Source organism: Phoxinus phoxinus (assembly GCF_949152265.1).
Source record: "Phoxinus phoxinus genome assembly, chromosome: 15".
Classification (NCBI taxonomy): Eukaryota; Metazoa; Chordata; class Actinopteri; order Cypriniformes; family Leuciscidae; genus Phoxinus; species Phoxinus phoxinus.
Window position 1 is genome coordinate 12513578 of NC_136890.1, and position 17988 is coordinate 12531565.

At 36.8% G+C, this 17988-nt stretch overlaps 1 protein-coding gene and 1 long non-coding RNA gene across 2 annotated transcripts; both read left to right on the forward strand.

The window, feature by feature from the left end:
• The first annotated feature begins 271 nt into the window (after positions 1-271).
• On the forward strand, positions 272-3489 carry LOC307011272 (H-2 class II histocompatibility antigen, E-S beta chain-like). Its single transcript, XM_079636739.1, has 5 exons — positions 272-507; positions 841-1116; positions 1617-1898; positions 2370-2483; positions 2694-3489. Exons 1-5 carry the CDS (start codon positions 444-446, stop codon positions 2714-2716), a joined length of 759 nt encoding a protein of 252 aa, XP_079492865.1. The 5' UTR covers positions 272-443; the 3' UTR covers positions 2717-3489.
• A 6956-nt stretch (positions 3490-10445) lies between these two features.
• Positions 10446-11663, forward strand: LOC307011279. The gene is made up of 2 exons (XR_013800390.1): positions 10446-11007; positions 11266-11663. It is a non-coding gene; the product is annotated as an uncharacterized lncRNA (long non-coding RNA).
• The last annotated feature ends 6325 nt before the right edge of the window (positions 11664-17988 follow it).

Here is a 17988-nt window from a genome sequence, read left to right on the forward strand (position 1 = left end):
TAAACCAGGCACAAATAAATTAAATGATACATTATAATATAAATATTGATATAAATATAAATTAATAATAATATAAAATGCACATATTTGTGATATAACTGGCAGATAGCTCTCCAGGAGCAGAGCCTATAATCAAACTTTTGCAATGAAGGTCAAACAAATAAAAATAAAGTAAAATTGTTCTTGTTCCTTTTTTACACAGATAAAATAAATATACATTATGTGTATATTTTTAAGTATTGTTATGGCTATATATACACCTATATTTTATGCACACACACTGTAATTGTCCAATGAAAACAGGAAAATGAAAGCAGTTTTCCACCTAGCAACACTTGACATTTATGTGAGTAGAAGCTGATTTGCCAGATTATTTAGACATCTACCACAAGAACAAGCACTGAGAGAAAGTTCTCCATTTGGCATATTCATAGACTGTAAATATGTCTCTGTTAAAACTCTTGATTTTTCATCCCATATTGATGCTGTCTGCATTTATTGGAACAGGCAAGTACAATGAAACATTGAGCAAATGTAATACCTTAATTCATCAGTAAACTTTTTAATGAGTTTTTATCTTTGATGTTTTGTAGTTAATGTCATTGCTGTTAATTCAATTGCCTTGCTTTTATAAAACATGGTCATGAATATTCCAGAATATATGAGTGAAATGAGACAGTAGTTGTGGTGTCTCTCTAATGGGATTGTATATAACACACAGTAACTATGCACCAAAACAAAGTAATAGCAAATAGCAGATGAATACAGGTTCTTTGTTTTTATAACTTACATGCAATTATACAAAAACTGAAGATCTAACACTCTGTTTTTATGTTTCAGCTGATGGATATTATGAATACAGGATGTCTGAATGCGTCTACAGCACCAGTGATTACAGTGATATGGTGTATCTTACATCACTCTCCTTCAATAAAGTTGTGGAACTACAGTTCAACAGCACAGTGGGGAAGTTTGTGGGGATCACTGAGGATGGAGTGAAGCAGGCAGAGAGGTTGAACAAAGATCAGGCACTTCTGCAGGGGCTGAAAGCTCAGGTGGACACACTCTGCAGACCTAATGCTCAGATTGTGGACTCATCTGTCCGTGATAAAGCAGGTGAGTGCTACACGACTCTTGTCTCATCTTCACTGCATTATAAAGATCTCTAACATGTGTGTCCACTGGTGCAGAAGAAACACACTCAAAATGCATTAAAACAGAAGTCTGTTGTTTTGGTGGTGTTGTGTCTACATAATGTGGTTGTCTTCAGTGATTTATGATTGTTTTTAATACAAAATCAATAAAATATATATTACAACTGGATAACTTTACACAGGGGTTAGTTGACAAAATTTTAACATTAACAATGTCAATAACATTAACTTAATAATAATATTAACTGAATAATATAAGGAAACATGTATGGTCTTTTTTTTCTACAATCCATTTCTGAATCTATAGAAATAACTTATAGTTCATATAATTCATGTTGTTCATATACTTAATTTAATTGATTCAAGTATCATAGCTACTTGTCCCCTCGTGTATTTTTAATTATTCGTGTTATACACTAGAATACTAAGCTAATGTTTGAGTATTTGTTTCTCCTGGTTTAGTACTACCGAAGGTTAAGCTCAGTTCAGTGAAGCAGGCTGAAGGCAGACATCCAGCTGTCCTGATGTGCAGCGCGTATGAATTCTACCCTGAAAGAATCAAAGTGTCCTGGCTGAGAGATGGTAAAGAGGTGACCACAGACGTAACCTCAACAATGGAGATGGCTGATGGAGACTGGTACTACCAGATTCACTCTGAGCTGGAATACACTCCTAAATCTGGAGAGAAGATCTCCTGTGTGGTGGAGCACGCCAGCTCACCTCAACCTATTGTTGAAGACTGGAGTAAGACGAAACATTTACTTTACAGTCTTTCCTTTATGGATGGTTTTGCCATATTATTACACTTGCACTACAAAAAAATATTGGTAACACTTTACAATAAGGTTCATTTATTAAACATTATTTAATGTATTAACTAACATGAACAATACATTTGTTACAGTATTTATGAATCTTTGTTAATGTTAGTTAATATGAATAAAGCTGTTCATTGTTTGTTCATGTTAGTTCACAGTGCATTAACTCATGTTAACAAGATTTTAATAAAGTATTAGTAAATGTCGAAATTAACATTAACAAAGATGAATAAATGCTGTATAAGTGCAGTTCATTATTAGTTAACGTTAACTAATGTAGTTAACTAATGTTAACTAATGAACCTTATTGTAAAGTGTTACCAAAATATTAAACACATAAATATTGAGAATGTACTAATATCATTCGCTAACAGAGCATGATTTGTGTACCTCACAGATCCGTCTATGCCTGAGGTCGACAGGAATAAAATCGCTATTGGATCCTCTGGTCTGGTGCTGGGAATCATCATAGCCGCTGCTGGACTCATTTACTACAAGAAGAAATCATCAGGTCAGTGGAAAAGAGAGCAAATCATGCTGATACTTACCCATATATACATAAAGGTCTTAAGGATTTCTAGAAGCTACAGGCAGGAGAATATGATCAAGGTTTGATCAAACCAAACACTGCAGGACTTCGAGGGCCAGAGTTGAGAATTCCTGATAATATCATGTCTGTACATTCATCTTGTCAATACATTTTTATTTTTCACTTTGTCAGGGAGGATCCTGGTACCAAACTGAATACAGTAAGTCTAATGCTACCTGATGCAGACTGAAAGAAGACCTCCTTGGATCACTGATGTATTCTCTTTGTCACATCTTTCATACAGTCTCCTTATACTGAACTTTTTTTTTTACTTTAATAATTAAAGTTCTAATGAAAATTTTTAAATTGCATCAAACATACTTACATTACTTGTATTTGCGCATCTCTATGTAATGTTGGTAGTGATAAAATAACGTGTATTTTATTATATATGATGATTTAGCTTGAACTCTGATCGTATGTGGATAGACGCAATGTGAATGAGGATGTTATAAAAGTTTTCAATCAATATTTTCATACCAGTTAGATCTATTATGAAACCAATTATGAGTCAAAGAGGCAGCATTCACAGACAGAAACATTTATTCATGGACCTTTACCGCCCCCTACTGTCATTATTGTTAATTGCACATAGTTTCCAGTGTGATTGCTTCGTTTAAATAATCTTAATAATACTACTGTGTTACTAGCAGAAAAAAACATCCATAAAATTTGCAAAATCATATGGAAGAATGTTTTTGTTTTTTTTGGAATCTGTACATTTTAGTTCTAAATAAATATTTTTACAAATTCTTTACAAAACCTGTTATCATATTTTTTTTTTTATTCACATATTTTTGCCCTTTCCCTCATATTTTCCATTTTTTTTTATTCACATTAAATGCTTTACAGCAATGTATTAAATCAACTGCCTAGATTAGATTCCCAGGAAATAAATGAACTAATAAAATGTATACATTAAATGCAATGTTTGTCAAATAAAAATGGGATCCAAAATGCATAATTGAAAATAAAGGGAAAGGGCATAATACCAACCCAGAAGTGAAATATTTTAGCACACGACAGAATGTTTTTCAGCAACAGGTTAGAAGGTTTATCTGAACCAAATGAAAACATGACTGGGTCAAATTATATAAACAGGAATAAAGATGACATTTGAGAACATGCATAAAGCCATAAGATCAGTTATTGAGTTATTTATGTTTTGTTAATGTCAAAATCGTAAGTCTCATTGAAGCAGATGTTAATTGGATGAATTCAGCTACTGTAATCAAATAAAATCTTGAGAAAATAACTGTAGAATATAATGTTTGATATTATGGCCTGTAAGGCTCGAGTGTGAAAGATAATAATAATTGTCTAAGTATATGCATCTGCATCTTCATTTACAGTGATTCGTAATACAACAACCATAATGAGAAAGGCATGCAAAGAAGGAAAGCCAATCAAAAGCTTTACATTTTTACATATAAATAAACACACTAAAAAATATTTTCTGTGTAATAAAAAAAACAAAAACAAAAACATAAGGGTAACACTACAACAATCAAATCAAACAATAAACCATGAACCTATCTCTGAGATGAGCAACATTGTTCTCTGTCTGTAATAAAAGCACAAAATCAAAACTACAAACCTCACACTTAAAAGACAAAAATTAAACACTCTATGTAAAATTAAATGACATTATTTTTCAAATTAAATTAAATTTCAAATTAAATATTTTTCAACTTTTGTCATCACATACACAATTACACTTTACACTCATTGCAGTTTTATTAAACAAATACTTTATTTATTTTGTACACAAACTAAATTTGTATTACTACTGTAATATACATAAATTACAGTATAGTAAGTATTAGGTACTATCAAATAAATTCCTCAATATGTATTTTTGGGGAAAAATATCTTTATTTGAAAATAAATATGTTTATGCATGCTATGGGTGAACAGGCACATCATCAAAGGTTTTCCCCATGAATGTTCAATGTACACTGTAAATCACATTAAATGAAACCTGTAATGCATTTTAAAACCGAAATACTTTATTTTCCAATTGTTCACACACTAACGCAATGAAAAACTTGAAACACAATCACCATAACCTGAAACTCATGTACCAAATCCATACCAAAAGTGTTTTGTGTTGAGCACATCAGTGTGTTGTTGGTTGGTATAGATCTCTTCATGTATATCATTTTGGAGCAAAACCACATTTTGGAACACTTTTTAATGGGGTATTTGCAAGATTCGTGGAGTTTTGCATTTTGTGTTTGTGATTTTGTTTTTAAAGTTTTGGGACAATGGGCCAAACGATTCAGCAAACCTGTGTTACCAATTGGGAAAAACTGTAAAAAACAACAACATTTTGTATTAAAAATATGAAGTCACATCTATCCCTTAATCACCTGTTGTCTTTAGTCTGATTCAGGGAAGAGAAGCATATGGTCAAGAACAGTAGCACAGATATCATCACAGACAAATGTTCTTGGCCTTCCTCCAGCTTCTTGCACTTAGTTTAATTTGAACCCTAAACCAATAAGCATATCTGTGGTTCTAATTGGTGTGCAAACAATTTTGTGTGTTACAGTTTTTCTTAATCAATTTGATAAAAATAAAAAAAATCCACTCAAAGAGGCCGATAGAGAAGTTGAGACATTGTCAAGGATGGCTCTAGCATTCACTGCATCCGCCTGAGGCAAGATCAGTTTTGGGATCAGTTAAACTAAACACCTCATTAAAGAACTTTACGATAAACATGTATTTTCATTTCTGTTTTTACAGCTGAATTTGTTTTCAAATCAACAGAGAACACACTTGTAGTTTTGATGCTAGTATTTATATATTATAAATGCATTACTAGAATAAAAGTGCTTCATTATGGAGTGAACTGTTTTGCCATCATAAGAGTGTTTAATTTGCTGTGTTAACTGTTTGAGAGCCATTACTTTCTTTTAAGGAAAGGTGTCAAACCGATTGAGAAAAACTGTAACTTTGTTCAGAATGTGATGACATTGTGATTTTGTTTTTGAATGCTAGTACGTTTTACATGAGCACATTGGTGTGAAATGCAGAATTTGTGTCGAAGTGTTGAAAAGGTTTAACAGATTTAAAACACGTGTGAAACAGTATAAGTGTTTATAGTTTTGAGAAATTATTCTTTTTTTGGCAAATTGTGATTATGTTTAGGGATATTTGGCTAGAATGGATTTTAGTGTCTAAGCAATTGAGAAAAACTGTAAGATATACAATGTACAGTCATGGTCAGAATTAATGGCACCCCTGGTAAATATGATCAAAACTGGCTGTAAAAAATAAATCTGCATTGTTTATCCTTGTGATCTTTCATTAAAAAAAAATGCCAAAAATTGGCAAAAATCTAAACTTTTATTGAAGTAAAATAATTAAAAGTGGGGGCAATGAAATAAATGTTTTTCACCAAAACACGTTGGCCAAAATTATTGGTATCCCTAGAATTTTTTACGAGTAAAATATCTCTGAAGTATATTCCCATTAATGGCCAAAGAGTCTTCAAGGATCACAGATGGAGAATTGCAGAGATTAGTTGAGTATTTGGGGTGGCAGTGGCTCAGTGGTTCATGTAGGTTGTCTACAAACCGGAAGGTTGGTGGTTCAATCCCCGGTTCCAATTGACCAAGTGTCGAGGTGTCCTTGAGCAAGACACCTGACCCCAGTTGCTCCTGACGAGCTGGATGGCGCCTTGCATGGCTGACACCGCCGTCGGTGTATGAATGGGTTAATGTGAGGCTAAATGTAAAGCGCTTTGGTAGCCATTGGGTCTGTGAAAGCGCTATATAAATGCAGTCCATTTACCATTACCATTATTGGGGGTCAGAAAGCCTATAAAAAAAAAAAAATCAAACAACCCCTGCATGTTGTACCTCCCACATGTTGTTTGGGAGGTTTTCAAGAAAAATCCTCCTCGCTCATCCAAAAACACACTCCAGCAAATTCAGTTGTCCAACACGACTACTTCTTCAAACGGCACAGGGTTCTGTGGTCAGATGAAACTGAAAAAAAACTAGAAAACATGCTAGATGGGTTTGGTGCACACAAGGATAAAAAGTACCCCATGTGTACAATTTAATATACCGTTGGATCTTTAAAGCTACACTGTGTGATTTTTACCCCCATCTAGCGGTGAAAAGGTATATGACCATCCAGTGAATATTAGTTTCTGTTCCTCTCAATTCCGATTTCGTTTTAACTCCTACGGTGGCCAATGTAGTCCAAGATTAACATGGCTTCCAGTTCGACCTCGTCCATGAGTATTCCTTCAAGTGATGAGGTTACTTTAGAAAACTATTATAATTTGCAGTAATTTAATTTGTCAGTTAACGTATAGGTTATGACATCTATGTAAAATGAATAATAGTTTTATGTTTTCGTAATTTTGTTCCATTTCATTGTTGTTAACATCAGCTATCAGGTTCCCAGACGAATGCAAGCTAATCTTAGTAAAGTAACTTTTATCAGTGCTATCGTTATTCTGTATATTGTATGACATCACTAGCGTAAGGCAAAGTTTACATTGTAGGCTATATCATTTTCTCCGTGAGCAGAGATCAGTTGATGTGACGGAGGTGCGAGGGAGAGGGAGAGGGAAAGGTAGAGGTAGAGGTAGAGGAAAAAATAAAAACAGTGCCGGTGCCAGTGAATTGCAGAGACATCCACCCAGGCAAAGAAAAGCACTTTCCAAAGATGATGAGGAGAGAGTGGAAGCCAATATTCACTTTTTTTTTTTTTTTTTTTGCCTGTTGCGTTGCCGTCTTAACTCTCTTTTTCGCTTCCTTGGCGACTCTGAAACATTTCCTCGCGAATAAGAGTGATCCTCCATCACCAACAGGCTTTCAAAAAGGCTTTCTGGTATATATGTAGCAGTCTCAAGCAATCCCCCTCTTCACATTCGAGACGGTGCCATCGAATGTTAAAACGTGAAAGGCGAAGCTTGAATTAACGGGTATGTCCCTCTTTGGCTAATGTACTTTCAAGATGGAGGGGCAACATGGCGACCGGCATTCGAACCCCCCACCCGTATGTATTTTCAATGGCATATTATACACTCATGAGAATACTTATTACTTGAACGAAGTAAATATACATTAATGAGCACATATATTTTTTAAAGAACTAAGTGTTTTTAGCTAAGAATAACCTAAAAAAGTTACACAGTGTAGCTTTAATGTTGTGGGCATTTCTGCTGGAGGTCCTGGACTTCTTGTTCAGATACATGGCATCATGGATTCTATCAAATATCAAAACCTGACGGCTTCTGCTAGAAATCTTGGGCCGTGGTTGGATCTTCCATCAGGACAGCGATCCAAAACAAACATCAAAATGAACACAAACATTTGTTACGGAGCACAAAATGAAGCTTCTGCCATGACCGTCCCAGTTCCCTGACCTGATGAGTGGAGTGAACTGAAGAGAAGAAGCACCAACATGGATCTGGGAATCTGCAGGATCTGGAGAGATTCTGTATGGAGGAATGGTCTCTGATCTCTTGTCAGGTGTTCTCCAAACTCATTAGGCATTATAGGAGAAAACTCAGAGCTGTTATCTTGGCAAAAGGAGATTGCAAAAAGTATTTATTAAAAGGGTGCCAATAATTGTGGCCAACGTGTTTTGGAGAAAAACATTTATTTCATAATGTGATTTAGCCCCACTTTCAATTCTCTTGCTTCAATGAAAGGATGGAATTTTGGCAATTTTTTGAATGAAAGATCAAAAGGATAAACAATGCAGATTTATTTTTTACAGCCAGTTTTGATCATATTTACCAGGGGTGCCATTAATTCTGACCATAACTGTATATTGCATGAACTCTTTTTTTTATTTTGTTTTGTTCCCCCAGCTCAAAAACAAAACAAAACAACAACAACAACACCAAAAAAATAATAATAATTTGGACTGAGAAAAATCTAAAGCTTGATCAGTTTTCATTTAACTCCCAAGGGCATTTGTTAATTCTCTGGTATATAACACCTGATTGTTTTTCTTTTTGATTAGAATTTTGATGACTACCTGATATTATAGATAACAGAGAAAATAAATGAATAAATAAAGACATTATTTTAAATGTCTTTAAAAAAAACCTCCATAAAATAATAATAATTTCTGGTCACAGAAATGAGCGTCCAATTCTCATTAACTAACTATTAACTATATGACTTTTGCCTCAAACTCCTAATTACGGCTTATTAATAGTTAGTAGTAATAACAGCCTCTTTGACATTGGTGTTTGTTCATTTTGTGTTTTAATTTCAGCAATCTGACAGGCAAATCTGGCACAAATTGTTTAATAGATTGTGCAATGTATTTGAAGTGGTACAAATTTTCACTATTTACAGATTCATGTTTTTACACTATTAGACACACTTACTATATTTTTCCATGAAGGCCCTTTCAAATCTTGTCTTTAAAAAAATGCTTCCAGTCTTCAACAACTTAAATCTACCTAGATACTGATGACATCTAAATTCCCTTCTCTCATTGGTAGATCATTCACAGAAGAAACTTCTTCAAACTGGTTTGTGGCTGATGTTTCACATGAACAATGCTACCAATCAAACAGAAACTGAAAACTGAACAGTTTGTTAGTTTCCCCTTATTTAATTTTGTTTTGTTTTATTTTATTATCTTATTTAATTTAATTTTTTTAATTGAATGGATTCGTGGTTTGACAGTAGGCTACTTTTCATAAATCCACATAAGTCCCAAATGGCTTTTTTATCAGTAAAATGTGGATAATGTTATTGTAATATTATACTGTTCACAGCATTTGAAGAAGGTTAAGGTTAAAAGGGTTTAACAGAGTATCAATTTGATGACATATGTCAATATATGTTTAATGTAAAGACCTTATTTTGAACATAAAACATTTTCTTATTTGTGGTGAGCAACTTGACTGTTTACAATCTGTGAAAAAGTGCTTCTGGTTTTAATATGACATTATTGAGAACATTTTGAATAATGTTTAGATTCCAATCTGCCTAGAGACTAAATATGTAATGAAATGTCTCTCTTGTAATTGGATGGTTTTGGAAAGTGGTTTAGGGAAGAGCATGCTATAACCAGTTCATGGTTGTGGTTTTGTTTGTCAAACGCCACGCTTCTGAAGCGAAACCATTGGGAGTTTATTGTCAGCATTCTGTTGGAAATGTCAGTGTGTTTACTTTCTGATAAGTGGAGCCAAACCAGATACACAAGATCACAAAGAAAGTATAAAATATTAAAGTTAATAAAAAAAAAGTTCAAATGGAATTTACATTTCCTATTTAAATGATTAGCCAGATTGATTTATATATATATAAAAAAAAACTATAATTTTAAAGCATTAAGACCATCAAACATTAAAATGGAGGTGTTTCGTGCAGTTGTTGATTATCAATGTTAAAACACTGGGCTGTGACTAAATATTGTGATAATAATAAGATATATCTTCATTAAAATGACAGTAACTTTCACATGATTAATGAACTTCCTTATAACCATGTGATTTCTGTATGAGGAAGTATCACAAACCTAAACACTTGGTTTAGGTTTGGCTGTGTTCGTGACAGCCATGGAGCTCTGGGGACTTTCCAAAACTGGTTTAACATGATTGTACTGGTTACATAATGAAACATGCTTTGTTGCCTTTAGCAGGAATGCTAAATCGTCAAGTAAACAATAATGATTTGCCAATCTAAAAAAAAAAAAAAAAACTATAGTTTTATTTGTTGTTACAACAGTCATTTTATTATTTTGATGAACAATTGTGCCACAAACCAGGGGTCCGTTCTTCGTACGTCGCTAACTCACTTAGCTGGATTTGATTGTTGGCGATTTGGCATGATCTTGGATTGTTTGGTTCTTCGACGCTCATCCTGGACTTGCTGTCATAGCAACAGGTGCGCAATCTTAAACCTGCTCGCGGGCAGGCTTATTTCATGTTAACAGGATTAGATCCCGGCTTTATAAGCGGAGGTGATCCGGGAAGTCCTTTAGCGCAGCGCGATAGCGTACTTTTAGAGAGATATCGTTTTTCTCGTGACTCGTGAGTGTCATTTGTATCATTAATTGGAACAACACATTTAATGTCGGAGTCGGGCTTTAACAACAGCACAAACTGTGTGCATTTCCATGAGATTCTTTGCGAGTGATACGGTGAACTTGGTGAAAAGTGCTGCCTGTCGTGCCATTCACAAAGTTTACCTCGCGCTCAAGCTTTTTTTTTTTATGTTTTTTTATGTTTTTTTTCCAGACCCAAGGTTGTAAAGCAGATTCATTTTTTTATTTTGCCAATGCATTTACATTATATATTTTTAATGAAGATCATGCAATCATGACTTGGCCAATAAGTATGATTTACAGTAGCCTTTGTGTCAGGCTTCACTAACGTGATTGGTGCCAGAGACTGTACACACGTTCCCATCAAGGCCTCAATGAAGAGGATTTTGTGAACAGTGTAAATGTGCAGGTAAGTTACTATTACAATTCTAAATGTATCATATTTGTAATATTATTATATGAAAAAAAAAAGGAATGGAATCAAAAAGTATGCAGTTGACTGACTAAAATGTCTTGGTGGTGTGTGACACTATACCATATCAGTCACATAGTCACATGTAGCGCATTATTTGAACATGGAAACGGAAAATATAAATATCAAGCACACTGTATTACACAGGCTACACGTATTCTGAGCCTAACATAACTATTTTTTTTCATTATGTAGGTGATTACAACATGCTTGGAGACACAGGGGCTATACCTGCAGGCAGTATTTTATGACCCCATTCCCTGACCCACAACCCGGACAATGGAGCTCTAGCCAGGACAAGGGCACAGTTTTAAATTGACCATGGGCAACTAAAGGGAAAATTTCAGTGTCTGAAAAGTCTGAGGGTTGCACCTGACAGGGACTGTGACATTATTGTTACATGTGCCGTATTACACATCATTACACATCAGAAAGGAGAGGATCCCTGTGGTGGAGGTGCAGCCTGATGATGACCTCCAGCCTAATGATCCCCAGCCTGATGGTGACCTTGGGCGGACCTAGTAGCAGAGCGGCACCATTTGTGGGACACCATTTTTAAAATTCACTAAATGTTTAATAAAAGTCAAGACAAATATGCTTAGTTCCTTTTTTATTTCAATTATTCTTTGTAAAGAAAAGCCAGTGATCAAACAATCTTTTGCCTGCAATAAGATATATTATGCAAGGTCAGCAATATTACTCTGTGTGAAATAATATATTAGCAATTACTCTGAAGTTCCTTTGAAGCAACTCTATAGTGCCAGTTTTATTACATAGGAACGGATAGCACCCTGTCGTTATTTTGTGTGGGTGGGGGGGGGGGTGCTTTACTTTATGCTTTACTTTCATAAAGTAAAGCAATTCAGGCTTTAGACCAGCCATTTGGATAATAGGCCTACTTAATTTAATGCAGCAACAAATTATTTTACAGTGTACTAAGATAATTAAAAGCTCATTTACCAGTAATGAAGCTGTTGCTGCTACTGGTCCCTGCCGTGGGTCTAAGGAAGAGATGCCCCCCACAATAGGGTCAATTCATATTCAACCCAAGGGCCAGCCCTTCTGTCGGGGAGTAAGTGGACAAGTGGACAGTAAGCAGGACCACCACCTGTTTTTTATTAAAATTTGTATAGCCTTTTTCTTGGTTGCTGCACATGAACAACACATGCACATCATTTAACGGTGTATTTTTAAAAGAGACCAAGAACAGTATAAGTAGCTTAGTAAAGATTACCATTTTCACTTTTACTTGTTCCAATGTTCTAGTGGGTGGTGGCTCTGACATTACAATGAACAAAGTAATTATGAAATATAATTAAAATACAAAAATGTATATAGGCTACTGTAACAAGTGATAGAAACATTTAACATGGTCCCCACTATTGAATTTAATTTGTTTGCTACTATTTGCCAGCCCCATCTCCTGGCTTTTACAGACTTTGATGTCTTCCCTGGCGTTTTCATTAAACATTAAAATTCCGCATAAACTTCGACTAGGCTACTATTTTTGCTCTGCTGCGGAAAAAAACTGTGCGTGCTCTTTGGCCACTGTGAGCCAATAGCTGCGTTGCTGATCAATGTTTCTACTATCGATACATATCCCCTTTTAAACCAGCGCATGCACGCGCAATTATCTCAGATAACTCAATCCAGCTATACTAATCATAACCGGCAGGTGTGTTCGAAGAACCCAATTAGCCAGATCATGATTAGGCCGATTATATCATCTTGGATGTCTCGTTTGATCTCGGATGTTTTAAGCAACGTACGAAGAACGGACCCCAGGACGTTTTAGTCTGAGATTATACAATGTTATGTAAATCGTTCACATAGCAAACCTTTAATTCATATACCATATATCTATAAAAACAGAATTACTTAAATAATTGCTAGACTGCAATCTTCCATCTATCCATTCTCTAGACAGCTTGTCCTCTGGTTGCAGGGATGCTGGATAATATCTCAGTATCTCAGGATAAAGACAGGGAAATAGATGTCAGTACATCACAGGGTTTAGACTGCCATGTTGTGGTTGTTAATATTTCAAACACACAAGATTTAATTATTGTGATATTTACTGTTGGGATAATACTGGCACCTAGAGGTTATAAAAAAAAATTACAGGCTCTTGTCTCAAACACATTACAGTGTTTTTCAATTGCTAACATCCTTTTGTCCAATCTGTAGTCACATTTTCAAAACTCTAAACACAGTTAGCTCAACATCCGTCTGTTGTGACCATACCATTAACACAATTCATGTTGTTTTCATACAATATACAGTCAATTGACACGTTTCTAAAATAGACATACTTTTAGACAAGCGTTTATCAATACTTGTAGTTGTAGCCTACTTTTTATAAACTCTTAACACAGCAACACACCTACAACACACAATTAGCCAAATAGTTAATTTTCTTTATTATGTTTTAATTTATTTAACACATTTTGTTAAATAAATAAAAACTCTACATTTAAAAATGTTAAAGATATACTAACTCTATCAAAACACAGCAAACCCGACTCAAAATCGAATCATTCGCTCAAAACATTATCACTATTTTCTACCCAATATGAACTATAGTCAATCATAGTGACTGTCAATTACTAACAGTTGATGGCATTATGAAAACTGCATTACTTGTCAAGTTTCAGTTCTATACCTGCAGACATTATGAAAGCCATTGTTTGTTTGTTTGTTTTTCTTTTTCCTTTTACTGTAAGCCATTCTACATTTTTGGTTGAGTGTTGAATGTGTGCATTTTTTGGAAATATATATCTAAAAGTGAATGAGTCATTACTTTAACTTTAGAATGTAGTAGAAAAAAATAGAAAGTACCAGAATTGCTCAGGTCAGTGATCACTGGTCAAATGGGTCCAGTATGCAGAACTTCAGTTGCCTCTGTCATGATTCTGCCCTCTTGTCATTTTCATTCTCTAGTCTTGAGGCAGGATCATGACAGACCCATGTTTTGTGTTCAAGCACATGGTCTCGTGTGCTTGTGTGCTTGTGTTGTCTTGTTCTCTTACCCCGCCCCCTTGTTATCCTCATGTCTTCATTGCCTGATCAGTGTCACCTGCTGTCGTTATCTGTTCTCCCTATATTATCCCCTGGTGTTTGCTGTCCTGTGCTGGTTCATTGTGTATTCTTACATGGTTAACATGTTCCTGTGAGTACCTTGTCTAGAGTTCTGTTTAAACTAAGAAGTTTTCTTGTAATTGGTTTTTTGTTCCTGTGAAGTTTAATGTCTAAGTCTTAGTCTAGTGTTGTTATTCTTTTGCTTTGCCTGTGCTGTTTTTCCCCCCATCGTGGGGTTGTTTTTCCTTTGTTATCAATAAACCCTGTGTGTTAGCAAACTGTCTGCGATTGGGTCCGTTCCTGAAGATCCGTAACAGCCTCCTCTTTTAAACATGTTTCCAGGGGGTGGGGTGTTGATGGTGCCCCCTAGTTAGTGCCCTATAGACCACATATTGTGTATATTGAACAGTGGTACTGAATGCTTTACATGAAGCTTTTACTGTAATGAAAACATGACATTTTTGCAATTGATCAACAACAAATCCAACATACATGGCAGGCTACTAGAACAGAATAGTATAAAACGTATATAAAAAGGTAATTGTGAGTTTACATCTCACAATTCAGACTTTTTTCCCCTCAGAATTTTTAAATAGGAATTGAGAGATAAAAGTCCGAATTACCTTTTCTATGTTCTATTCCACGGTAGAAATAAGCTTTCAACAGGTGTAAGTGAAACATAAAGATGCACAGTCCAGCACACATTCTTCCTCCTCTCCCCTAACTCTTCTTCTCCCTTGTCCTGATCCAACTACTCCTCTCCCTCCATCAACTACTTCTCTCCCTCCATCAACTACTCCTCTCCCTCCATCAACTACTCCTCTCCCTCCATCAACTACTCCTCTCCCTCCATCAACTACTCTTCTCCCTCCATCAACTACTCTTCTCCCTCCATCAACTACTCCTCTCCCTCCATCAACTACTCTTCTCCCTCCATCAACTACTCCTCTCCCTCCATCAACTACTCCTCTCCCTCCATCAACTACTCTTCTCCCTCCATCAACTACTCCTCTCCCTCCATCAACTACTCTTCTCCCTCCATCAACTACTCCTCTCCCTCCATCAACTACTCTTCTCCCTCCATCAACTACTCTTCTCCCTCCATCAACTACTCCTCTCCCTCCATCAACTACTCTTCTCCCTCCATCAACTACTCCTCTCCCTCCATCAACTACTCCTCTCCCTCCATCAACTACTCTTCTCCCTCCATCAACTACTCCTCTCCCTCCATCAACTACTCCTCTCCCTCCATCAACTACTCCTCTCCCTCCATCAACTACTCCTCTCCCTCCATCAACTACTCTTCTCCCTCCATCAACTACTCTTCTCCCTCCATCAACTACTCCTCTCCCTCCATCAACTACTCCTCTCCCTCCATCAACTACTCCTCTCCCTCCATCAACTACTCCTCTCCCTCCATCAACTACTCTTATCAACTACTCCTCTCTCTCCATCAACTACTCTTCTCCCTCCATCAACTACTCTTCTCCCTCCATCAACTACTCTTCTCCCTCCATCAACTACTCCTCTCCCTCCATCAACTACTTCTCTCCCTCCATCAACTACTCCTCTCCCTCCATCAACTACTCCTCTCCCTCCATCAACTACTCCTCTCCCTCCATCAACTACTCCTCTCCTTCATCAACTACTCCTCTCCCTCCATCAACTACTCCTCTCCCTCCATCAACTACTTCTCTCCCTCCATCAACTACTCTTATCAACTACTCCTCTCTCTCCATCAACTACTCTTCTCCCTCCATCAACTACTCTTCTCCCTCCATCAACTACTCTTCTCCCTCCATCAACTACTCCTCTCCCTCCATCAACTACTCCTCTACCTCCATCAACTACTCCTCTCCCTCCATCAACTACTCCTCTCCCTCCATCAACTACTCCTCTCCCTCCATCAACTACTCTTATCAACTACTCCTCTCTCTCCATCAACTACTCTTCTCCCTCCATCAACTACTCTTCTCCCTCCATCAACTACTCTTCTCCCTCCATCAACTACTCCTCTCCCTCCATCAACTACTCCTCTCCCTCCATCAACTACTCCTCTCCCTCCATCAACTACTCCTCTCTCTCCATCAACTACTCCTCTCCCTCCATCAACTAATCTTCTCCCTCCATCAACTACTCCTCTCCCTCCATCAACTACTCTTCTCCATCCATCAACGACTCTTCTCCCTCCATCAACTACTCCTCTCCCTCCATCAACTACTCCTCTCCCTCCATCAACTACTCTTCTCCCTCCATCAACTACTCCTCTCCCTCCATCAACTACTCCCCTCTCTCCATCAACTACTCTTCTCCCTCCATCAACTACTCTTCTCCCTCCATCAACTACTCTTCTCCCTCCATCAACTACTCCTCTCCCTCCATCAACTACTCCTCTACCTCCATCAACTACTCCTCTCCCTCCATCAACTACTCCTCTCCCTCCATCAACTACTCCTCTCCCTCCATCAACTACTCTTATCAACTACTCCTCTCTCTCCATCAACTACTCTTCTCCCTCCATCAACTACTCTTCTCCCTCCATCAACTACTCCTCTCCCTCCATCAACTACTCCTCTCCCTCCATCAACTACTCCTCTCCCTCCATCAACTACTCCTCTCTCTCCATCAACTACTCCTCTCCCTCCATCAACTAATCTTCTCCCTCCATCAACTACTCCTCTCCCTCCATCAACTACTCCTCTCCCTTCATCAACTACTCCTCTCCCTCCATCAACTACTCTTCTCCATCCATCAACGACTCTTCTCCCTCCATCAACTACTCCTCTCCCTCCATCAACTACTCCTCTCCCTCCATCAACTACTCTTCTCCCTCCATCAACTACTCCTCTCCCTCCATCAACTACTCCCCTCTCTCCATCAACTACTCTTCTCCCTCCACCAACTACTCCTCTCCCTCCACCAACTACTCCTCTCCCTCCATCAACTACTCTTCTCCCTCAATCAACTACTCCTCTCCCTCCATCAACTACTCCTCTCCCTCCATCTACTAATCCTCTCCTTCTTCAATTATTCCTCTCCTCCTCCATCTACTCCTCTCCCTCCTACAACTACTCCTCTCCTTCACCCAGATATTATTTTTCTCTCCCTGTGTGTTTCTCTGAGTTGTTCTGCATCCACATCGAACAAAACCAATTCAAAGAGTCCCTTTTTTACTGCATGCCCACTAATGGAAATAACTTGAACACCTGACTATGCCTCCGACTGTGATTGGATACAGATATTTCTCAATATTTCAGTAATCTGTTACCCAAAAATGCTATCAGCTGTTGCAATATTTTTGATATATATCTTTTCAGTACTTTTGAGCTGCTGTTTTTGAAGAAAGGCTTTATACTATATTTAAGGCTGTGTTTAAGAATTTGTAAATAAGACCATAAAGATCCATGATTTTGGAATTGGTTAATTGGTAGTGTGAAAAGAAAATTTTAGAAACGTGTTAATTGACTATATTGTGTGAAAACAACATTAATTGTGTTAATGGTATGGTCACAACAGACGGATGTTGAGCTAATTGTTTTCAGAGTTTTGAAAATGTGACTACAGATTAGACAAAGGATGTTAGCAATTAAAAATAAAAACTGTAATACAAAATCAATAAAATATATTACAACTGGATAGCCAACGCATTCTCATCCTAGGGCGTCATATACTGACACTTTTGACATTTCGTCTACATCCAACGCACATGGCACCCTTTAGCGTCAATATGACACGCACAGAGCTTTGTTCAGTTAAAAAAAAATCTAACTTAATAATATAAGGAAACATGTATGGTCTTTTTTTCTCAACAATCCATTTCCAAATCTAGAGACATTACTG